Here is a 22,695-nt window from a genome sequence, read left to right as displayed (position 1 = left end):
AACCTGTCAACGTATGTAAACATAACCAATAGCTCGAAATTTAATAATTCCAACTGACGTAGGTCATTCTTAACCATTCTTATTTATGGAAAACTGTATCAAAATATTATTCAAATTGAATAAGGTAGATAAAATTGAAAGCAAATAAGAGCATATTAATTTATTTAGTTGAATTTCATTTCGAAAGTAACAGTATGTAATTAAAATTAAAATCCCTTCCTCCGTTATTTCATTAGATATGAGTTTTGAATAAATTAAATTACTTAATGAATATGTTGCACAGAATTTGGAATGGAAAACCAGAAATACGGAATTCGACAATGACACCGAGAGATTACATCGAATGGTTGCCGGGATTGCTGAAAATTTAAAAGCTAAAATTAACTTTTCTCTGGAAATAGCCAAGTAAATATTCACTGTATGTAGTATAACGTGGCTTATAATAATCAATAAAATTATTTATATTACCACGAAGTAGCTAAATGTTTTTTCGACATTATTAACGTTGGTTCAAAACTTATGTTTAATAAAACTCTTTTGTAAAAAAACAAATATTTCAGAAGTAGTATTCTTATTGCTATGTATAGCATTCTTTAGTATATTTGATTTCGTGTTATAAGGACATCACCTTCTATAAAAAAAAACTTTTTTATAAAAAAGAATTGCTCTCGCTGGTAAACGTAGCAAGCAGTTTGAAATTTAAAAGCAGTCGTAAAGATATCCCTCACTCCATTTAGAATAATTGTATTATATTTTAAAAACATTGATTGTTAGTAGCCTGCAAATTATGTGCATTTATACACACACGTTACGTATGACTTTCAGATAATATTAAAATATAGCGGTCTATAACCAGTCTCCATTTAATTTATCCCTTATATAATTGATCCGATATGATCCAACGGCATTATATCATCATTTAACTACCACTACTAAAAATATGTTTCATAAATAGAATACCGTGGTTGGATCGCGACACTATGATAAAGAAAATAGAACGATTGCAAAAAGAAAATTCAATACTTCAACACAAGGTTGATGACACTTCTAAAAAAGAAAACGAAGAACCGCCTTGTCATCCAATCCAGTCTGGTTCCTATAATTATCAGGTCAGAGGGGTTTGGTTCGTTTAATTTCAAAATGGTTTTCTTGAGGAACTAAATGCTTTCCTTAAGGTGAAAGCTGCGTTTACGATAGTTTTGGTTTTAAGTGCACCGAAATAAGTCTATGCGCATATAGAAAGATTTAATTTCAAGATCATAGAGAGACATCAAAATCTATACTAATATATAAAACTACAGTGGTTTTTACGGATGTTCCGTTATAACTACTGGACTGTGCATCCAATTGACTTGAAACTTGTTATCCATATAGAAAATACATGTACTTAATGGATAGGCTAATAATTACATATATTAGTGTTGGACTCCCTACACCAGTTGCGGGGGCGTTAATGATGAGAATCTTTGTGGGGGTGAGAAATGATAATGTTAATTTTAAATGCCCAGCGAAGCGGACGGGTACAGCTAGTCTCTATATGTAAAAATGAATTGCTGTTCGTTAGTCTCGCTAAAACTCCAGAACGGCTGAACCAATTTGGCTAATTGTGTCTTGAATTATTTGTGGAAGTCCAGAGAAGGTTTATAAGGTAGATAAATATAAAAATGCACGGAATTACATAAAAATAACAATTTTGTTTTTCCTTTGATGTGTCCCCCGTCGGACCGTTTACTTTTGTTTGTTTTAAGTTTATTTTATATAAAAGTTTAGGTCTTTTATTTATCGATTGAGGCACTACGAAGTTGGCCGGGTCAGCTAGTAATTTATAATTTTTCAGGTTCGTTTGTTTAAAATAGGCACTGAACGAGGAACTGTCAAAAGAGCGAGCGGCGCGCGAAGCACTGAAGGAGGTAGTGGCATCAGCGGAGAGCATGCTGCGTGTAGCGCGCGCCCGCATCGCGACGCTGGAGAGGCAGCTCAAAGATACGAAGGCCGAATTCGAAATCGCGAAGAAGAAGCACAAAGACCTCGAGCAACTCGTAAACAGACTCGCAATCGAACGTTCACATGCGACAGTGAAGTTGTGACACTACATTCGATCCGACGACGGTCACGGATCGATTTTACAAAATTGATGCGTTCATGTAGTTTCTCGATTGCCATTTTGGTAGTCTTAACAATAAAATTTGACTCAATCGAAAGATGTATGTCAAGCAAATTTAAAAAAAATATATTTGTTTTCACGAATTCCATCAATGTGTAAGCCAGTTCATTCAAGATGTTGAAAATATTGTATTTGACTGACTCATTTTATTTGATGTCATTTCACGATTTTACTAAAATTATAATCGATCAGACAAAAATAATTATAATTTTAGTTAATGCTCGAAAGGCAAGAAGGAATACCAGTGGGATCCTTCGGCTTAGGGCGTTTGACGATGACTTCCTTACTTTTTGGAAGTCATAGAGCGGATTGTTAATAACGAGTTACTCAGTCACCTAGTCGACAGTTGATTTATTATTTTTGAAAATTCCTCTTGCAACACAGATATTTGTGTTGGTTACAGGATAGAAACATATACTCGAGTACGCTGCGTTGTTACTATTACTGTGTCTGAAATACCGACACTGATTTACAAACAACTCTCGTGTCGTATCTTCATAGATAGTATTGTAGCAATACAAATCAATAAGTTGTTGAAAAATAATACTTTTTTATTCCTTTATTGGGAATACTTAGAAAAATTGGTAGTGCTTTGATTGTAATTCCTTCTGCAGTACCGTCATCGCGAGAACAGTTACGATGCCAGATCAAAAAAGCTCCTCGAAGTCTCAAAAACCGGCGAAATGACAATAGAGACTTTGTCACGACAGCGAGATGCCCTTGAGCTTAGGTAATTCGACTAAGATTCGAAAATGATGTGGTAGTATTGTGTCTTTCATAAATACTTAGTAAATTTGAGCTCTATAGGGTTAAAGAGCTACGTGAGCAAGCAGAAGCGGCAGAACAAGTCGCACAATCACGTGTGTCAGAACAGAAGGCTCGCACCGAGTTCCTTCAGGCGAAGGTAGCAGAACAGGTGCCACTTTGATGTTTCAAATATTTCACAGATCTATATTTACTAGTGGCCACGCGGTAGTCGAAATTCGACTATAATTAATTGAAATTATAATTTTGTACACTGTTATGTTTCTATTGTCAAAGACTGTTATACTTCTATAATCACAGATTTCGCCAAGACTACACTTTAGACAATATTAATAAAGACAAAAAATATTTAATCTATTGTCAATTTAACCACAGATTGCAAAAAGTTTGACAATAAACAAATAGTATGCGTGCGTGTGTGCGTCAAATACATGGTAGTGTGCGTAATGTTTTTTTATTGATTTAATGTATTTTTTATGCATAATTTAAAAAAATATTAACATTATGCACTCCTTCTCTATATTCTTTATAAGTGTGACAAATTTCATACTCCTCCGTCGGCGCAATATTCGTAAAAAGGGGTATAAAATTTTTGCTTCACGTATTAATATATAGATAATTAGATCTTCAATAACATCAGCTACTTTAACTTTATTTTTATTTATTTTATTTAATATATTTTGAACACACCGCTGTTAGAAAAAACACGACAATAAAGATACAGAGTACAAGGGCACTACTTATTTCATGTTGAAATCTCTTCCAGTAGGCCCGCTTCCGTTTATATTTTTTAGGTTTATCAATTTTGTTGTCATTATCATTATAATATATTCATTAGTCATCTCTTTTAGGAGAAGAGTAAAGCAGTAGCCGAGTCCAAGGTTGTTGAGCTTGACGGTAAAGTGAAAGAGTTGGAAAGTCAGTTACAATCTTTTCGTGATCGATCGATCAGACTTGTAGATATGGAGCGTCGGCGTTGCCTGGAGTATGTTCCGTGTAAAGGTAACCTTATTTTATTACATTTCTAGAAATAATTATATATGGTAGTTATGCTGATTGATGTTGAAACCGCCGAATTTATTTATTATCTTTTTGTAGAAAACGAACCTACGGATAGAGAGACTGAAATTTGGAAAGAGCTGCAAATGACTCGAGGGGCATTGCTTCGGGCTGAAGAGGAGTTACGTCAGAGTCGCGCCGAGAAAGATAATTTTTTGAATTCACTGTCCAGAATAGCGGTAACATGCAACTTTTAGTCGAAGATTAAATAGTACATTGTGCACCAAGGGAGAAAAGTAGGAAATTTCCTCCCGCAATGTAAAATTGCAAAATGGCAAATACGCGGGATGAGATGTCCTACTTTTTTCCCGCGGTGCACATACTATTTTTTCTCCTACCAGGCCGAAAGTTAATGGAGTACCGAGCGGAGCTCGACTTACGAGCCATACGCCTAAATAAACCAATTTACTGAATTTTAATTTAGATAAACTACTACTAATTGAATAAGAAATGTCTGATAAACTCATCTTTGTTTAATACTTCGCTATTAAATTTTATTGCCTTTTGTTTATATCACTTTTATACTAAACACAATATTGCAAATTACCCGAGCACAACAATGGCGGAGAATTTTAGGTGCGTGAGAGGAGACGTAGACACTAACGCGCATGCGCACTTGTCAGTACCCAGGGAGGAAAAGTTACAATTTCTTTCCTGTACAGCGGGAGGAAAACCGAACTTTCGGCGTAGGTAGGAGAAAAAAAATTGGTCCTCAGGACGAGATTTCAACTGTGCGCTTATTTATAGCAAGGCGAAGGAACTGAGAGTTTTCAAGATAAAATGGCGACAGAGTTGCTTGATCGAGAACAAAAGATTGTTAAACTGCAGCAAGCTATTGATGAGCAACGAGAAAATGAGAAATCAATGTTGGTTATTATACTAAAGTTTTGCAGTGCTGAATAATATTCGGTGGTTAATTTGCCACAATCAGTGTTAATGTAAACTCTTTTTAGGGAACAGACTATGACACAATATGAAAATCAACTGGCAGCTTTACGTCTTGAAGTGAAACGATTGAGAAATTATGACTGTTACTCTAAAGACGTATCATATCCGGAATTACAAACAGAGGTAGGTAGTGTTTTCAGTACGAAAATATATTTTATTCTACATAGTTTCCAGGAATTAGTCATTAATTAGGTTGGTTAGCGGTTGATCCCGTGAAGTTTGGTAGTGATCGGTTCAAATACAAATCAAAGATCGGCCAGCAAAGCGGGGCGGTTTTGACTAGCTTAGTGATAAAAGTATAAAACAGTATTTACAGATATTTGCTTACAGATATTGGATTTACATTTGCAAGTCGAAACGTTATCTAGAGAAAGGACAGCGTTAATTACTGCTGCAGCTTCTCGAGCATTGATGCTTGAACGTCATGAGAGAGCTGCTGATCTATTCGCTCGCATGGTGCGGGCGCGGAAAGATCTCGCCGCTTTACTGGACGGACGGATAGACCCACCGCCCTTCGAAGATATCGCACACGCAGAGGTGTTTAATTTAACACAAAAATGTTCTATCTCCTCGCGAAAAAATCTATACTAATATTATAAAGCTGAAGATTTTGTTTGTTTGAATGCGCTAATCTCAGGAACTACTGGTCCGATTTGAAAAATTCTTTCAGTGTTAGATAGCTCATTTATTGAGGAAGGCCATAGTCTATATATAACATCACGGCAAGACCAATAAAAGTGGAGCACCGATAAAGAATGTTTCAAAATATTTTCACTTTTTAGGTAAATTAAGTGGGGGTAAAATTTAGCGTTATGCCAAAGTAACTATTCCACGCGAACGGAGTCGCGGGCATAAGCTAGTGCTTTTATAAAACATATACTCAATTTTAACAGATGTCCCGATCATTGACGTCCGTATGTGCAACAGCGGCCGACACGTGGACAGCTTTACGGGCTGAGAGAGCTCGGGTACTAAGACTAGAGAGTGCGGTACTTGCTCAAAGTTTGCAGTTGGAGAGAGAAGGGCTTGTTCGGACGCAGCTTGAGCGACGCAAGGCTATACTCGAAAGAGAATTATTACGAGCGAACCATTCCACATCGGCAAATCCTGTTGTGATGTGCGGGAACCCAAGTTTGGTATTGATAACTTTTTGTGTTTACAGTACGGATTCTAAGCTCAAATATTGAACCTAAAAAGAACAGTTACAACTTTGGGGTAGATTACAGAGTACCCGTTATTTTAAAGGGTAGAATAATCAAAATTTTGATTTAAAAAAGAATTAAATTTCATGTCTCAACATTAGGCAGCCTGTGCACGTCTGCTTACCATAGACAGGTGGTCGGTACCGGTGGCTGTCATTCCCAAGAACCAAATACATATACATAATACACGATTGAAATCTATTAATAGTGCAGTTTTTTAAACGGAGATCATAATGGTTGCGGAGGCTTAAATTTTTGTATATGATCCGTTATTATACATCCTTCATTACAAGATATACACAAAAACTGAAAAAAACTATTTTGACCCGATTCACCTTGGCTTTGGGGTGAATCAGGTTACGTATGGGGACAAAAGAGTTTTTCGATAGGGCTGGCAGTATTTAGTTGTTAGGTATGTACCTAACTTTAGGTAATTAGCTTTTTAATATCTGAGTTACAAAACTGATGACTAAATTAACCATTTAATATTTTTAAGCACTAAATAAAAGTCATTTTCAGTACAACACAGTTAAATCTAACAATTCAACAAAAGTATTGAGACATCCCAGATTTGTCCCTATTCTACTTCTAATCCCTATTCCCCTCAATCTTTTTTTTTATTTTTTTTTTATTGCCTTTGTAGGCAGACGAGCGTACGGCCCACCTGATGGTAAGTGGTTACCGTCGCCCATGGACTTCAGCAATGCCAGGAGCAGAGCCAAGCCGCTGCCTACTGCTAGATTCTTCTGTACTTCCTCTCCTAAAAAGCAAGATAATGAAACATAAATCGCGTTAAAGTTGTGTGGCCGAGGATTGTTGACCACTGCCATAGATCAATACATCTGTCTTATGTGTGAAAGTGATTTCAGGATTCAGATTTTTTTGGAAATAAACAAAGGAAGTACTAGTGAAACAAGTGTTTATAAAGGAAGTACTAGTGAAACAAGTGTTTATTGTACAAGCCACATTTAATGAAATATCATGTCAACTTTACAATTTCTTAAAAATAAAATTCTTATAAACAAAACATTTTTATTTACGATTGCTGTTCGATGTTTTGTTAAAACTATATTCTGTGTCCAGCAAATTTAAACATCTTACTTCTTATCTCATCGGGACATGGCCGTGACGTTAGATGATTTATTGGCAAGTTTTCTTTCGTCGAGTAAGGTAGGAGGCCTTTTAATGATGTATTCATCGTTGCGGTCGTAGAAGTAGAACAAACACTAGCCTCATTAGGTCCGATCCATTCGCGATTGTTAGTACTTCGTATAGCCTTCTTCAAAAGAAAATGGTCCCCTTTAAAATACTCAATCCCGTTTGGCCTACGAGTGTTTTTATTGGAACTGCCCATCACAATTTTTACGGGCGCAAAATCATTTTTTTCTAAGTCGGTCGATGTTTGACGATTGCTTTTATGTTTTTTGTAGTTTTTCGATTGTGTTGTAAAATGATTTACACCTAGTTTTGAATTCACTTCAACATTAGTAGCAAATGGAGTGTCTAGTTCATCTTCAAGAATTTTAATCAAATTATCTAAATTTTCTGGGGTTTCCTGATTGTTAAAATTCATTTCTGTTTGGCGTGATTCTAATTCGGCAATCCTCTTCTCAAACATATTAATTTTGTCTTGATCCTTTTTTCTGCGCAGTGATGCTTTCCTTATTTGTTCTTCTTGAGCCAAAATAATATTTTCAAGTTCTATTATATGTTTTTTTCTTGACTCAACACTATTTATCAAAGTATTTATTTCGGCAGATTTTTCTATTAGTTGATGACGATGCTAAAATGTAAAAAGAGCAATTCTGTCGTTAGTGTGGCAGAAAAAATAAATATTTTATACCAAAATATCAACCGTGCAAACATTAATTTGGTAGGCATATCGCTAACAGGCTGTCGATTGTGAGTACACTCGATTAAGCAAAATATCAATTAATTTACTAGTTAGTTTTGTAAAGCTCACGACAATGATACGTGCTCAATCTTATACCTATTTATTAGTTATGTAACTGAATCATGTTTACTTAAGCTAAAAATAAATTTTATCATCAATAAGAACCTCGGACCAAGGCCAGACTTTCAATAAATATCGAATAAATTATAGTAGTCCCCGCTGGAAACAGACCTCTCATATTTTTCCTCAAAGTGCGACTCTGTTCTACATTTCAACACCCTATTGGAGATTGACCTTTTTTTTAAGCCCACGGTTAACGGCTTTTTATACTTAGCTAACGTAATAATTACATCAATATCAGCCTCATTTCTCAATTCTAGCTTGTTATGGAGAAGATTTATTATGTTCATATGTTCTTCTTCCTTTTCATTTAACATTTTGATTACTTCCTCTTTTTTATTCAATATGTGTTCTTGTTCAGTCATGCTCTCTACAAGCCTTTTAATTTCGTTTTCTTTTGTCTGCAGCTTTTCGTCGTATTCTTCTTGCCGTTTAGTTAGCTCAAACAACTTGTCTCTCTGTTGATTAATCTGTAATACAAATGAATATCATAGAAAGTTTCATGCCATTGGATTTTTTTTTGTTTCCGACACAACCAGACTCACCATGTTACCAACATCATTTAAATTATCAAATGCACCAAATTCCCGCAACTGAGTTATTTGATTTTTGAGGTTCATTAGCTCTTCGTAGTATGATTTCATTTGCGATTCCCTAAAAAAATTATAGTAATCAATATATTTATTTCCCTAAATATATTACTGTATCCCTCCAAGCAAGGGTGGGCTTTGTAGTCGTCGTGGCATATAGAATAAGACGCCCGGTGCATTTGTGTCGAGCGATGCAACAACGGTGTTAGAATCTTGGAGGCGGGTACCAATTTTTCTAATGAACTACGTACCTACTTAACAATTGTTCATGATTGACTTCGACGATGAATAACATCATGTAATAAAAATTAAACCCACACAATTATAATTTGCGTAATGACTGGTGGTAGGACCTCTTATGAGTCCGCACGGATAGGTACCACTACCACGTCTATTTCTGCCGTGAGGCAGTAATGCTTTTCGGTTGAATGGGTGGGGCAGTCACTGTACTGTTAAAACTGAGACCCTAAAACTCACGTCTCGAGGTGGGTGGCGGCATTTACGTTGCAGATGTCTATGGTCTGTGGTTACCACTTATCACCAGGTGGGCCGTGAGCTCGTCCATCCATCAAGGTTATAAAAAAAAAGCAACACACGAGTCATCGCCACCACTCGTCACCTGATTTTTGGTAACTAGATAGTGATTTATTAATTATTCTCGTATAACTACTGATCAAATACGATTTGCCTTACATCCGATGAACAGAAAAAATTTTACGTTGCACATTAAACAAAATTACATGTTAATGCTTTAGATTGTTTTGTCCTGTATATTATGTGAACAATTGTGGGGTAGCAAGGGGGCGTGTAAATAGCCCTCCTGCGGCGGGAGCATATAAAGCGGGGTTGTAGAAAGGCGTGTAAATAGCCGTCCTAAGCGGTATGTGACAAATGTTTGTCACTTATAATTAGCGGAGCGGTAAAACTATATAGCGGTAAACAAAAGCTAGTAATCAAACTAAAGATATAAATTAAATACACATAAGCGAGCGGGCGGGCGAATGATTACACGGAAGCAGCAATAAAATGGCAATAAATTAAAAGAACTTGCACTCACCTGTAGACCTTGCCAGTGACTGTTGTGCGGGCGTCGGCGATGGATGCACACGGGCGGCGGGGGGGTGAAGCTCACGTAGCTTTTCGTAAGCACATGCACCACACAATATACAAGTGCCGCCATCTAGGCAGCTAGCGGTAAAGCGTGATCGATCGGGTAGAACCCCGCTTTGGATAGTCGCGGTAATTAGTTACTGACAAACTCCAAAGGTGGCGCCATCCCAATAATTCATTAGCATCCTATTACTAATCCGCGCGCAACCATCCTGCCCGCCTTGAAAGTTCGCAGGACTTTCAAAAAATATATAAAGATACTAAGATAGGAAACATAAAGCTTAAATAGCGGGAAGTTATTTGAAAAGAAACAAATTTTAATTAATAATAAGCCATCATGAATGTTTACGAGTAGAGTTGAAGCGGTTGATGACATGCGGTACTCTAATTTATTCTAGCGGTAGCGGATATAATTTTACAACTGGACGTTTAAGAAATCCAGATTTCGTTTTTACCAAAGCAACGCGTATAATGTTATCGACACCTGGATACACCTCTTGTATAACGCCAAGTGGCCAGCGGAGCGGTGGAATGTCATCTTGATGAATAAGAACTACTGTCCCAACCTTCACGGGGTTATCTGATGTACACCACTTCTGTCTGACTTGCAACGTATGCAGGTACTCTAATCTCCATTTCCTCCAATAGGAATTAACCAAACTATCTAACAACGCTTTGCGATTAGTTAGACTCATCTGATTTGCGGACAATTCAGACGCGGGTAAATACTGCAAAGGAGTGGACATCAAAAAATGTGCGGGTGTGAGAATTTCGGGGTTGGGATCTGCGGATAAAAGACATAAAGGTCTGGAATTCATAAGACATTCTATTTGATTCAACACAGTTAACATCTCTTCGTAAGTGAGAATTTGTGCGCCTATTACTCTATTTAAATGGGTTTTAACGGATTTAATGTTTGATTCCCATAAACCTCCAAAATGTGGAGCCCGAGGTGGGATCATCTTCCAAATGATTCGGTATTTAGTTAATTCATCATTCCATGCGGATATAAAATTATTTGAAACTAGAAGTTTGTACATTTCATCTAACTGAGCCTTTGCGCCAACAAAATTAGTGCCATTATGAAATAGGATAGCAGGCCCAAGAAGGACCCTGCCACCAAAGCGAGTTATTAATAATTTGTGACGGTAAAAGACCTCGTGACACACAATCGCTAGGATTTTCCTTACCATTAATATGAAAAAAGCGGTCAGGTGATAAATTCTCCTGAATTTGAGCGATGCGGTTTCCTACAAATATTGACCATCTATGCGGGGAAGATTTAATCCAAGAAAGAGCAATTGTAGAATCTGAGAAAGCGTATATAGCGGTGATAGGATGTAAAGAATTATAAGCGTTATAAATAAGTTTAACTAATTTTGACAAAACAAGAGCGGCACAAAGCTCAAGGCGAGCTAATGTAGTTATCTTAACCGGAGAAACCTTTGATTTTGAGCACAATAATCTTAAAGTAATATTTCCTGTGGGATCTGTAATGTGTAAATAAACAACGCAACCGTAAGCGTTCAAGCTTGCATCACAAAATGCAACAATATTTACTTCACAGTCTTTGGAAACTCCAATATGGCGCGGTATTGCTATAGTTGAAAGCAATGGAAGCTCTTTCACAAGTGAAGAGTAGCGGTAAATAATTGTATCTGGAGGTGTATCATCCCAGTCTATTTTAGAATTCCAGAGTTCCTTAATAAGCAATTTAGCGAACAGTATAACTGGAGCAACTAAACCAAGCACGTCGAACAAGCGTGCGACTAAAGATAATATTGTTCTTTTAGTGCACTTTTCGTTAGTGTTTGAGCTCGTCATAAAAAATGAGTCATTAGCGGGAAGCCACGCAAGGCCTAAAACTTTCATGGTATTATTAGCATCATCAGAGAAGCTTACAGAAGAGCGGTGCGTTTCTGGAAGGCTATTAAGAAAGGCAGTGGAGTTACTTGCCCATTTTGTTAAATTAAAACCTCCTGATTTAAAGAGTGAAATTAGTTGTTTCGATAGTTTGATAGCTGAAATATCTTCGTGTAGGGATGTGACGAGATCATCCATATATAATTGAGACTCAGCTACACTAGCGGCTTCCGGATAACGATAACATTCTTCTGATGCTAATTGACGTATAGTACGCATTGCTAAATAAGGTGATGACTTTAAACCAAAGGGCAGACAGTTAAAAGCGAAAATGCGAAGTTTATCATTTTTAAAGCGGTACAATATTTTTAAATATTTATGGTGGTCTGTGGTCACCCTAATGCGTAAGTACATTTGTTCCACATCAGCGCACAGTGCCACAGGGAACAAACGAAAGCGTAGTAAAAGCAAAAATAAGTCTGCCTGTAAATTTGGACCAGTATGCAAGACGTCATTAAGTGACAGTCCACTAGATGTTTTAGCACTAGCATCAAGAACTACACGTAGTTTAGTGGTAGTCTTGCTTGGGCGGATAACTGCATGGTGCGGTATATAATAACCGTTATCGGTTTCCTTAGCGGTGTCGTTAATTTCAGTTAAATAACCTTTACTAATGTAATCCTGTATAACGATATCGTAATCATCGCGGAGTGAGGGTAATTGAACAAACTTACGTTCGAGCGAAAGAAAACGGCGGTGAGCAACAGTATAAGACTTGCCAAGGTCAGCGGGATTTCTACTAAATGGTAACTCAACCGTATATCGGCCATCATTATCGCGGGTAATTGTAGAAATATATTTGTTTTCACACTCGGCTTCCTCAGGGCTAAGATGACGCTCATGAGGAATCTCCTCTAATTCCCAAAATTTATGTAAAAATGACTCAAGGTCTTTATGCGTTATAGATGAAAAAGTTTTATTTAAAGTGAATGCAGAATGAATTTTAGTATTTTCGAAAGCGGGTGGATTATCAATATAAACTGTACTAGATAGTCACAAAGAGGTATTATTATCATTTATAACAGAAAAATTATCATGTTGCGGTTTCATAATGCCGGTGTAACTCACTTCAGGTACGTCACCCATAAGAACATAACCGAAGGTTGTTTCTACGGCAGGTGGCGCTAGTGAGCCAGTATCTATACGATTACCTAAGTATATATATGGAAATAACTGAGCACCTAACACCATATCAATCACACCTGGAACGTTCCAATTTGAATCGGCAAGCGGTAAATTACGTATATGATTCATATTTGAGGAATTTATAAAATAAGCGGGTAATTTATCTGTAATACAGTCTACTACTAAAGCGTGAATATAATATTTATTAGGAGAAAATCTAGATTCAATATTTAAATAAACATATCCGTGAATCGGGCGAGCGGTTAATCCAATACCTCTAATATAAGAATTATTTAAAGGTATAATCGGTAATTTAAGTAATTTACAACAATTGACAGTTATTAAATTATTTTGGGAACCATTATCTATTAAAGATCTAACTATTTTACGTTCCCCTTTATTCGAGTGAGCGTATATTTGAGCGGTTGATAATAAAATATTACTATTCGATTTTATTTCCGAACTGTGAGTCAACGTGGTAGCGGTCGTATTATTTTGTTGTTGTATCGTTCTGTTAGAGTGTAAACAAGTATTCGAAGCGGCATCATGATGATCGTAACTCTGAACAACAGGTTGAGATTGAACCTGGGACCGACCGTAATCGGGCCGCGCGGCATCACTCGGAATTCCATGTACCTGCGACCGACTGACCTGCCTGTCCATATCAGCGTAGTCATCCGATGGACTGGGTACGCTTTTACTTTTTCGATTCGCCCGTTTATTACCAAAACACAACAAAGTATGATGATATTTCTTACAATTATTGCATGTTAACTTTGATTGACATGCTTTTAATGTATGCGATAAGCTTAAACAATTAATGCAACCCTTGTGCGATTTAATAAAATCATAACGTGCTTGCGGTGAAATCATATTTTTAAATTCATTACAACGATATAACTGCGTGTGGTGCGAGCTCGAGCAAAGATCGCACGTAGATAACGAAACCGGTTTGTTAACCCTTTCAGTGCGGACTGGGTCATTATAACTACTAGAAATAAACGATTTGTGATTTTTAGATTTCTCTATGTTACACTTCGGTGCAGAGCGTTCTAATATTTTTATCTGATCCTGTATGAATTTAATAAACATTTCAGTTGTGGGTATTTCAATACCACGAACCGATGCTTCAAACGAATGTAAAGTTTGAGGATCCAACCTTCTCAGTGAGCATTGTAATAAAATAAAATCAGTCAAATCAAGTAAATTTAATTGTTTTAAAGCGGCAATCGAAGATGAAATTTTTTCAATGAACATATTTAAACTATTTGCGGTAGGTGAACAATTTTTTAAATCTAATATATTATTCAGATAATGACATCCTAAAGCTCGTTTATCCTGATATTTACTAATTAGATTCGACCAAATAATATTATAAGTTTCACCTGTGGGTATTATACCAGCGGTTAACTTTAATGCACTATGTGTTAATTTGCCCATTAAATACTGCACACGTTGCGCATCAGACAGTTGCGGGTTATCGTGAATGTTAGCTTTAAAAGCCTGGTAAAATGTTTCCCATCCTTCAAGAGAGCGTCCGTCAAAGGAAGGAAGTGAAATTGTTGGCAATGTTATATTTATGGCGGCGGTAGTTCTCATTACATTTGACGAATTACCAATTGTAATTTTGTTACGAGCGCGTCTTACGTAATTATATAACGTGTCAAAAGACGATAAAGCTGCGTATTCAGGCTCAACTTCGGGGTTTTGCTTTAAATTTAAATCATTGATATCATCCAAATTGCTTTCAAATCTAACACGCATGTCATCAATCGATTCTGATTCGGCAAGAAAAGTTTCGATTAATTCCGAATCAAACTCCGAAATATTTTTTGATTTATTATATAAATCATTAATTTGTGCAAATACTAAATTATTCTTCGCGATAAGTTTCTTTAGTTGTCTATTTTCCATAATGAAGTTATGAAATAACTGACTAAAAAATAACACTAAATGAACTACGTTAATAAATATAATTCAATATGCGGTTACGAGTTATTATTAATAGCGATGAATGTAATTAACTTTTACATACAATACAATACTGTAACAAAATGGCGAATGGGGGTAATCATAAATTAATTCTAATTTTAATTAAAATTTAAGCTGGATCTAATCCAGGCTCGCAGGACCAAACTATGGGGTAGCAAGGGGGCGTGTAAATAGCCCTCCTGCGGCGGGAGCATATAAAGCGGGGTTGTAGAAAGGCGTGTAAATAGCCGTCCTAAGCGGTATGTGACAAATGTTTGTCACTTATAATTAGCGGAGCGGTAAAACTATATAGCGGTAAACAAAAGCTAGTAATCAAACTAAAGATATAAATTAAATACACATAAGCGAGCGGGCGGGCGAATGATTACACGGAAGCAGCAATAAAATGGCAATAAATTAAAAGAACTTGCACTCACCTGTAGACCTTGCCAGTGACTGTTGTGCGGGCGTCGGCGATGGATGCACACGGGCGGCGGGGGGGTGAAGCTCACGTAGCTTTTCGTAAGCACATGCACCACACAATATACAAGTGCCGCCATCTAGGCAGCTAGCGGTAAAGCGTGATCGATCGGGTAGAACCCCGCTTTGGATAGTCGCGGTAATTAGTTACTGACAAACTCCAAAGGTGGCGCCATTCCAATAATTCATTAGCATCCTATTACTAATCCGCGCGCAACCAAATTGTCTTCTTTGTCTATTTACTTATTGCTATAATGAACTGACCTTTCTTTTAATTTTTCTTTTAGCTCTTGTTGTTTTTCTTTTTGTTCTGCAAGCAGTTCGTCCTTTTTGTCTAAAATATCTTTTATCGCTTTTTCTGTGCTAAGTTTCGACTGTAACAAATTATATTTTTGCTATTGCATTTGCATATAGTAGAGCTCATTATTAAGCTCGTCTATTAGTATTTTTCTTAGGCTATGGATATTATTAACGTAAATTCGACCATTCTTGAGACACCAGGTCGCAAATCTGTGGACCAGTCCCACATATGCACGAGGACCTAGTATGAGGTTCGGCCAAAAAAAAAAGATTTTTGATGATTACTTTCGGGATTTCGCTCGCAGTAAGTTCGGTCAGATTAAGTATTGGAATTTTTTATAAGAAACATACCTTCAATTCGTCAATTTCTTCACCTTTTTCAAAAAGAAGGCGTTTGTATTCTTCTATTTCTGTTTTTCGATGCTCCAGATCAGTTTTGGTTGATTCTAACTCTTTCTGGACACACTGCTTAGTTTCTGTATTTGACATAGAAACGGTACATAATATGATAGAAGTCAATAAAATTAACTAAAACAAGTCTTTACCTAAAATGGATTCCTTTTCGTCTAATTCTCTGACTAAATCTTTAACACGCAATTCAGACTCAAGAAGATCAGTGCGCAAATCATCGATATTTTCTTGCAAAGTCTTTTTCTCTTCAATTGAATCATTGTATTTTTTCTCAATTTCTATAAGTTTTGCGATGTTCAGATTCATTTCATGCTTCATGTCTTTTATAGATTTGTTATACGACGCTGACAATTCTTCAAGACGTTTTTCTACTTCTTCTTTCCTAATAATGGGAATACGTTAACTGACTAGATTTGTTTTGTTTGACTTAAATTTTTAAAAGTGAATGCTAGTAGCAGATCTTACTCTGATTGTAATTTCTCTCGTGCTAGAGCTATATCTTCCAAATGTGTGGTGTTATCCTTAATGGATTGCGTTAGCTTGTTCAATTCTTGATCAAAGTCTTCTTGCAGCTTCTGATTCTGAAACGTTATCCAATTAAGTTAATCAACACATGGAGATGTTAATAGGCCAAGACCATCGTGACCTTCTTAAATAAGACATACACTACTGAAAAGTCCTACATATTGGTATAAGATCTAAGATTAAGGGATAAGGCTTCGTAAAGCCCTTAAAACATGCATAGAATCAGCGTCCTATCCTCATATTACATTATTATTTAATTCCAAAATTATTCTTGTCCTTCGCCCTTATTCTAATAAATCTTCTTGGTTTTACGGGTGGTAGAACCGGGTGGTAGGTAGGTACGGATTAGTTTGGTACAATCAAAATATCAATTTCTGACGCAAAGCATTTGTGCGTTCTTAATTAAGCAGAATAGATGCGATACAATACTGTGAAGAATTTCGCCTCGCGTTTCATGGCTGGCATTTACGTAGCGACATTAGAGGGTGCAAGTTAAACAACTGTTCGATCATGAGCTTGTGTGCTAATCTTATGCAACAAAAAAGTATTACCGCCCTAGCCATTTGATATATTAAATCAAAATTAACATATGCGTCTTCATATAATCGTATTTCGTAGCGACATTTACGAGTTGCGATCAACAAAATTCAGACCGTTAGTCTGCCGACAATAACAACAGTTTTTACGGTCCACCTGGTGGTGAGTGGTTAGCGTCGCCCATGGACTTCAGCAATGCCAGGCGCAGAGCCAAGCCGCTGCCTACCGCTTAATACTCTCCACAAGCCTCGTTTGGAGAAGGACATGTCACAGTTGCCAATGAGTTATTCCCTTTCTCTCTGACCTCAAATATGCTTAATGACTGAAGATTCTACCTGCTGATGTTGCTGTTGAACCGTACGTTCGAGACTCCAAGACTCAGAGCGAGCTTGTTCTAGAGCCGCTTCTAATTGAACGACACGTTCCACATTTGTTTTTAACTGATGTTCAGTCCTAGATAAGCGGTCCTTCATAATCGATTTCTTATATTTCTCCTCTTTCAATTCTTTCTCTAGTTCCTACCAAAATTAGATACAAATATTGTTTCACGTTCTATGTGGATTTCCGAATAATAAATATAAAGCAATTTTACAAGTTTTTACAGTATAAGTATTTACAAATGTATACCTCAATTTTGTTTCTATTAACATACGGTCTATGATGATCGCCGCTATGTATTTGTTTCCTCATTTCTGCGTTTTGAGTGTTCAAGTCGGATAGAGCACATGACAATTCCTTCGTCCGTAATTGAAGGGCCATTGTTTCGTTAGCGTTTTTTCTGAATACGTGTTAGTAAAATAAACTCCAAATTCACATGTAGAATTTAGAATAGTACATTGTGCACCAAGGGAGAAAAGTAGGACATTTCCCTCCGCGGGATAAGATGTCCTACTTTTTTCCCGCGGTTCACATACTATTTTTTCTCCTACCAGGCCGAAAGTTCATAGAGTACCGTGCCGGGGCTCAGGGGCGAAGCCCTGCGGGGCGTAGGGGCGGCGGAGCCCCCACATACTCAAAAAAAACAATTTAAATGTTTTTTAATTTTTAAGTAAACTACTACTAAATGAATAAGAACTGTCCGATGAACTCATCTTTTTTTAATACTTCACTATGAAATTTTATTGCCTTTTGTTTATTTCACTTTTACACTAAACACTATATTGCAAATTACCCGAGCACAACAATGGCGGAGAATTTTAGGTGCGTGAGAGCAGACGTAGACACTAACGCGCATGCGCACTTGTCAGTACCCAGGGAGGAAAAGTTGCACTTTCTTCCTTCTTCCCTGTACAGCGGGAGGAAAACCGAACTTTCGGCGTAGGTAGGAGAAAAATATATTTATTGATGTAAAAAAAAAACTTATATAAAACAAGATTTTTTGTTGCATACATTTCATTATTTAGTGAAATTAGATAAAAGAAACTTGAAAAATTTGGTATATGGTCTAAATTTTAGACTAAATTTTAGACCATATACTCTAATAGTCATAGGACTCTAAAATAATGAAATGCCTAAGAGAAAGACCAGGTTTAGGACCGTTGATTTTAGAGCGTTAATGTTCCAGCCTATGTGTCCTAGAGAGAAGATATTAATAATAAGAGAGAATATATTGTATTACTCCCAAAATGAAGAATGTTTTTTTTTATTGCTTAGGTTGGTGGACGAGCTCACAGCCCACCTGGCGTTAAGTGGTAACTGGAGCCCATAGACATCTACGACGTAAATGCGCCACCCACCTTGAGATATAAGTTCTAAGGTCTCACAGTATAGTTACGACGGCTGCCCCACCCTTCAAACCGAAACGCATTACTGCTTCACAGCAGAAATAGGCAGGGTGGTGGTACCTACCCGTGCGGACTCACAAGAGGTCTTACCACCAGTAATTACGCAAATTATAATTTTGCGGGTTTGATTTTTATTACACGATGTTATTCCTTCACCGTGGAAGTCAATCGTGAACATTTGTTGTGTACGTATTTCATTAGAACAATTGGTACCCGCCTGCGGGATTCGAACACCGTTGCATCGCTTGATACGAATGCACCGGACGTCTTATCTTTTAGGCCACGACGACTTCAAATCATAATGAAAGCTTTAAAATACCTTAAACAATCGATAATGTCGTTTATTTCTTTTAAAAACTCTGTTCTTAGCTGGTCCAAGGAAGCTTTTAACAAATCATTTTCTGCATTGAATTCTTTAATTTTCATGGTGAGAGTTTTCGTACTTATTCCCTAAGATGATAAAGTGTTAAATTTAAAATTTATTTTAAATAATAATTTTGTTTGTAAGCAAGGCATAGTCATAGGCTTAGGCATAGGCTAGTAAAGCTTTCGGCCCGCGTGATATACACTTTTTGTCGCGATGGCGTCTTTAGCAGTGAAAGAAAATATCGCCTATATACATTCTTCTTTAATCTACGACTACTAATGAAAGCTACACGAAAATCCGTACAGAAGCTTCCGAAATATAATCGAACATATAAACGGGGAAAGTAATTCTAAAATCGTTTGTTTATATTCTATTATTAACTTTTTATTACTTTTCTTCAATTTACAGACAAATTGGATCCTATTGTTTGATTACGTTATATGTATTGACGATGAGTTAAAAACAGTAACCTTTTCCTGTGACATCAGAGATTCGAACCAATTAATAATCTCTTTTCTTTTAAACAATGTTTCTTCACATTTATCAACCAGACTGTTGGGTATATTAAGTAATTTATTCACATCAAATGTTACTTTGTTATCTGTAACAACATTATCGTAACAGTAAAATTTTCAGAGATTCTCGATAGAGTTAATAAAAAAAAGTTTCATTTTACAGACAGTAGGTATAAAATCTAATGAATATTAGATTGTTTAAGTGTCAAAATAGACAATATACCTAGCGTACTGTGCTCTAGTGCCTTGGGTTCGCCTCCAGCACACAGCTGTAACAATTGTTCTGGACTTAATTTGGCAACGTTCATGATATGTAGCTCTTCTGCTGACGGTAAATTAACCTTCTGACCTAATAATTTCATCTTACGATGAGTATTTCGCAAGGACGCGTACAATTCCATTACTTGGTTCTGTGAAATGGTAACAAAACATTTTGTTGTAGTTAAAAGAAAATCGTATTATTTCGTTATCCTAATGTAAAATTTTTTTTTAATTATTATTGTTTGAAATTACATTTTTTTTTATAATTCGTACATGGCCACCGTATATTTTTACACTAGTTATTAGACATAGACATCATAACCACTTTGATACTGAGGTGCTCTTTAAGCTGGAATACATGAGTTCTAGTAGAAGATATAATCGAAGCGGTATTTCTGGCCCCAGGGGATTCACAACAAGGCAACCAGTATAGGCAGTATACAATCGTCTGAAGTTACATGTCGGGAATCCTGCCGCAACACATAGTTTAAAAAAATTACTAAAAACAACAGACATTAATCAAACCAAAAGTATTAAAATTATTCTTTTGCTATTTGGTTATTAATACGTGTAATTTTTTTTAAGATAGTCTTGAAGTTTTTGAAAATTACTTTATATATTTTGAAAGAATCCGTTACAGTGCTACAGGCCAAGTTAATAAAAGCGTGTTAATAATAATAAAACATATAGTTCGTTGGTTTGTTTCTTTGTTTTTGTAGCTAAACATCGCTAGACATTGTAGGGCGAATTTCGTTACTCTCATTGAAATATAAGATTACAGTTCTTAAAAAACATAGGAACGAATATAGCCTTTACAAAAATTTTATTTTCTTTTAAATTTGCACATTAAAGCCACAAGAAGTTTACTCAATAACAATGGAACAAGACACACCTGACGATCTTCAAGTTCTTTTTTTGATTTTTCAAAAGTCACCATTTTTTCTTGCCAAACAGTTTTAAGTTTAGTGATTTTGTGACTTTCAGATGTTATTGATTCTGCATATCGAAATAATTTATTACATTGTACATACAATGCTAAACTGATGATATGTTATTATTATTTACTTACAAATTAAAAACGTAAATACCTTGTTCGTTTAAATCTTCACACAAGCATCCATCAGTTTGGTTTTGTTGAATTTCAAGTTCTTCTTGCTTCATTATGTTATTCTAAAAGTGGACAGTATATGAAAAGTTTTCGGGATACGAAAACGGGTCTCTCAGAATTTAAAATAGTAAATTAAATGTCACCTGTGTCGGGAGTCCAAGGAATCTTAATGGATTTGATTTTGAAGAATTCCTCTGTAGTCAGAATGAAAATTGAGAACGGTTTTAAATATTTAAAAGAGAAATCAATAATTTTATAAAAAAATATAAAAACCTGAGGAACTGGAACAGTTATAACCGAACGTCCTGATTTATTTTCGTTCGTCACCCGCTTAGGTATCGTAGAAGGTCTCTGAGGATTGAGAGAACACACCGGGTAATTAATCATTGTTTTGAAAAATTTAAGGACAATACCAGATCTGGTAAGCATTAAAATAATTAAGGAAATGAAAATAGACGGATCCGTTTGAGTAACGGTTTTCTTTCCATAATCGCAGTCGATAGGGTTGGAATAATAACTTGTGGTCAAAGGAAGTTCAATCCATCTATCTTATGTGGGTATTTTGCTTATAAACACCATGACGCATGTGTAAAATTTCCACGTTTTCATTTAATGGTAAAGCGTCACCTTTGCAAGGACAATGGTAAAACGAAATATAGTGTTGGAGAAATTGTGAAAATATATTAATCGCTAATTTTATATCGCGTCCCGTTGTTAACAAAGTAGAATAATTTGGAGTCATTTCGCTCAGTCCGGGCATATAGATGATTGTATATTGTACCTACCACTCAATCCCACCTAAATGGTTTTTTTTATCTTTGAGAGATTACTTATGGCCCGGAGGCCTTTCCAGTTTTACCAGGGCAGGTGGGCGAGCAAGGGCTCAGCCAGGAGGGGTGGGATTTGCTAACATCTACCCCAGTGCCTCCAAAGGAGACCTAACAACTTAAGAGTAGCTGCTTCGCGAATGAAGCTGCTAACGACTCCCGAGCTAATTATTGTACAAAAGCTGTTAAACGATTTTGAATCTTGAAGCGCACTACTAAGAATTGTACAATTTGAATTCAATTAGGCAAATGAAATGTGAACACATACAACAGAACGAACAAACAAACAACGAGCAAATATTATTTTTTACATATACGAGTAATAGAAAAGAATTATAAAATTTCGGAACAAGGCTTACCTTTAGTGCTGGCAATAATTTTTCACGCTCTGGTCGTATTCTAAGCATGGGAATAGTATGTAGTGTCCTTCCAGGAACCATGCCCTGATCTCTTGTTCGATTAGTTGATCGAGGACGAGACTAAAATTAGAATTACATTCAATTAAAAATAGATCCAAAATCCTTGACGCTAAGGAAAAAATCGATTAAAACAAGAATGATACATTAGTCACGATCGTATTTTCAATGTTATTCATAGGTTTCGTTCTTTGATTTCCAGATGTGGATATTAATGGGATTTTACATTTGGTTGTCTGTTGTCTTGCAGCGGTGATAATTTCTGAAAAGAAATGGTGACTGGTCGTACACAT

The 22,695-nt window shown here is 36.2% G+C and overlaps 2 protein-coding genes across 2 annotated transcripts in view; one reads left to right on the top strand and one right to left on the bottom strand.

Moving 5' to 3' along the window:
* LOC114241816 (uncharacterized) overlaps positions 1–7,159 on the top strand; it is a 20,573-nt gene extending 13,414 nt beyond the window's left edge. Inside the window, exons 8-19 of the mRNA XM_089732547.1 lie at positions 284–405; positions 956–1,109; positions 1,857–2,075; positions 2,779–2,894; positions 2,972–3,080; positions 3,781–3,931; positions 4,028–4,167; positions 4,736–4,854; positions 4,942–5,059; positions 5,267–5,473; positions 5,830–6,072; positions 7,008–7,159. Coding sequence (XP_089588673.1) covers positions 284–405; positions 956–1,109; positions 1,857–2,075; positions 2,779–2,894; positions 2,972–3,080; positions 3,781–3,931; positions 4,028–4,167; positions 4,736–4,854; positions 4,942–5,059; positions 5,267–5,473; positions 5,830–6,072; positions 7,008–7,046 — 1,737 coding nt within the window. The 3' untranslated portion in view covers positions 7,047–7,159. The remainder of the gene's footprint in view (positions 1–283; positions 406–955; positions 1,110–1,856; positions 2,076–2,778; positions 2,895–2,971; positions 3,081–3,780; positions 3,932–4,027; positions 4,168–4,735; positions 4,855–4,941; positions 5,060–5,266; positions 5,474–5,829; positions 6,073–7,007) is intronic.
* LOC114241835 (uncharacterized) lies at positions 7,088–22,695 on the bottom strand. Its single transcript, XM_089732546.1, has 18 exons — positions 22,549–22,695; positions 22,346–22,465; positions 21,433–21,510; positions 21,303–21,353; positions 21,140–21,221; positions 20,944–21,047; positions 20,014–20,200; positions 19,746–19,876; positions 19,228–19,358; positions 17,752–17,902; positions 17,460–17,642; positions 16,528–16,643; positions 16,197–16,444; positions 16,003–16,127; positions 15,616–15,725; positions 8,698–8,806; positions 8,383–8,622; positions 7,088–7,921 (listed from the first exon to the last, which is right to left on the bottom strand). The coding sequence occupies exons 1-18, from the start codon at positions 22,693–22,695 to the stop codon at positions 7,205–7,207; spliced, it is 3,030 nt and encodes a 1,009-aa protein (XP_089588672.1). The 3' UTR covers positions 7,088–7,204.

The sequence above is a fragment of the Bombyx mandarina genome, chromosome 13 (genome assembly GCF_030267445.1).
Source record: "Bombyx mandarina strain Sakado chromosome 13, ASM3026744v2".
Taxonomy (NCBI): Eukaryota; Metazoa; Arthropoda; class Insecta; order Lepidoptera; family Bombycidae; genus Bombyx; species Bombyx mandarina.
Note: the sequence above shows the minus strand (reverse complement) of the source record. Positions and strands in the feature narration are given on the sequence as shown.

What these genes read in the sequence shown, in the direction of transcription:
- LOC114241835 (XM_089732546.1), bottom strand. Translation starts at nt 22,695, where the DNA reads ATGTGTACGACCAGTCACCATTTCTTTTCAGAAATTATCACCGCTGCA. An exon ending in TGAAGATTTAAACGAACAAG is followed by an intron (nt 21,048 to 21,139) that starts GTATTTACGTTT and finishes TTCGATATGCAG; the next exon opens with AATCAATAACATCTGAAAGT. An exon ending in CGAGAGAAATTACAATCAGA is followed by an intron (nt 16,445 to 16,527) that starts GTAAGATCTGCT and finishes TCCCATTATTAG; the next exon opens with GAAAGAAGAAGTAGAAAAAC.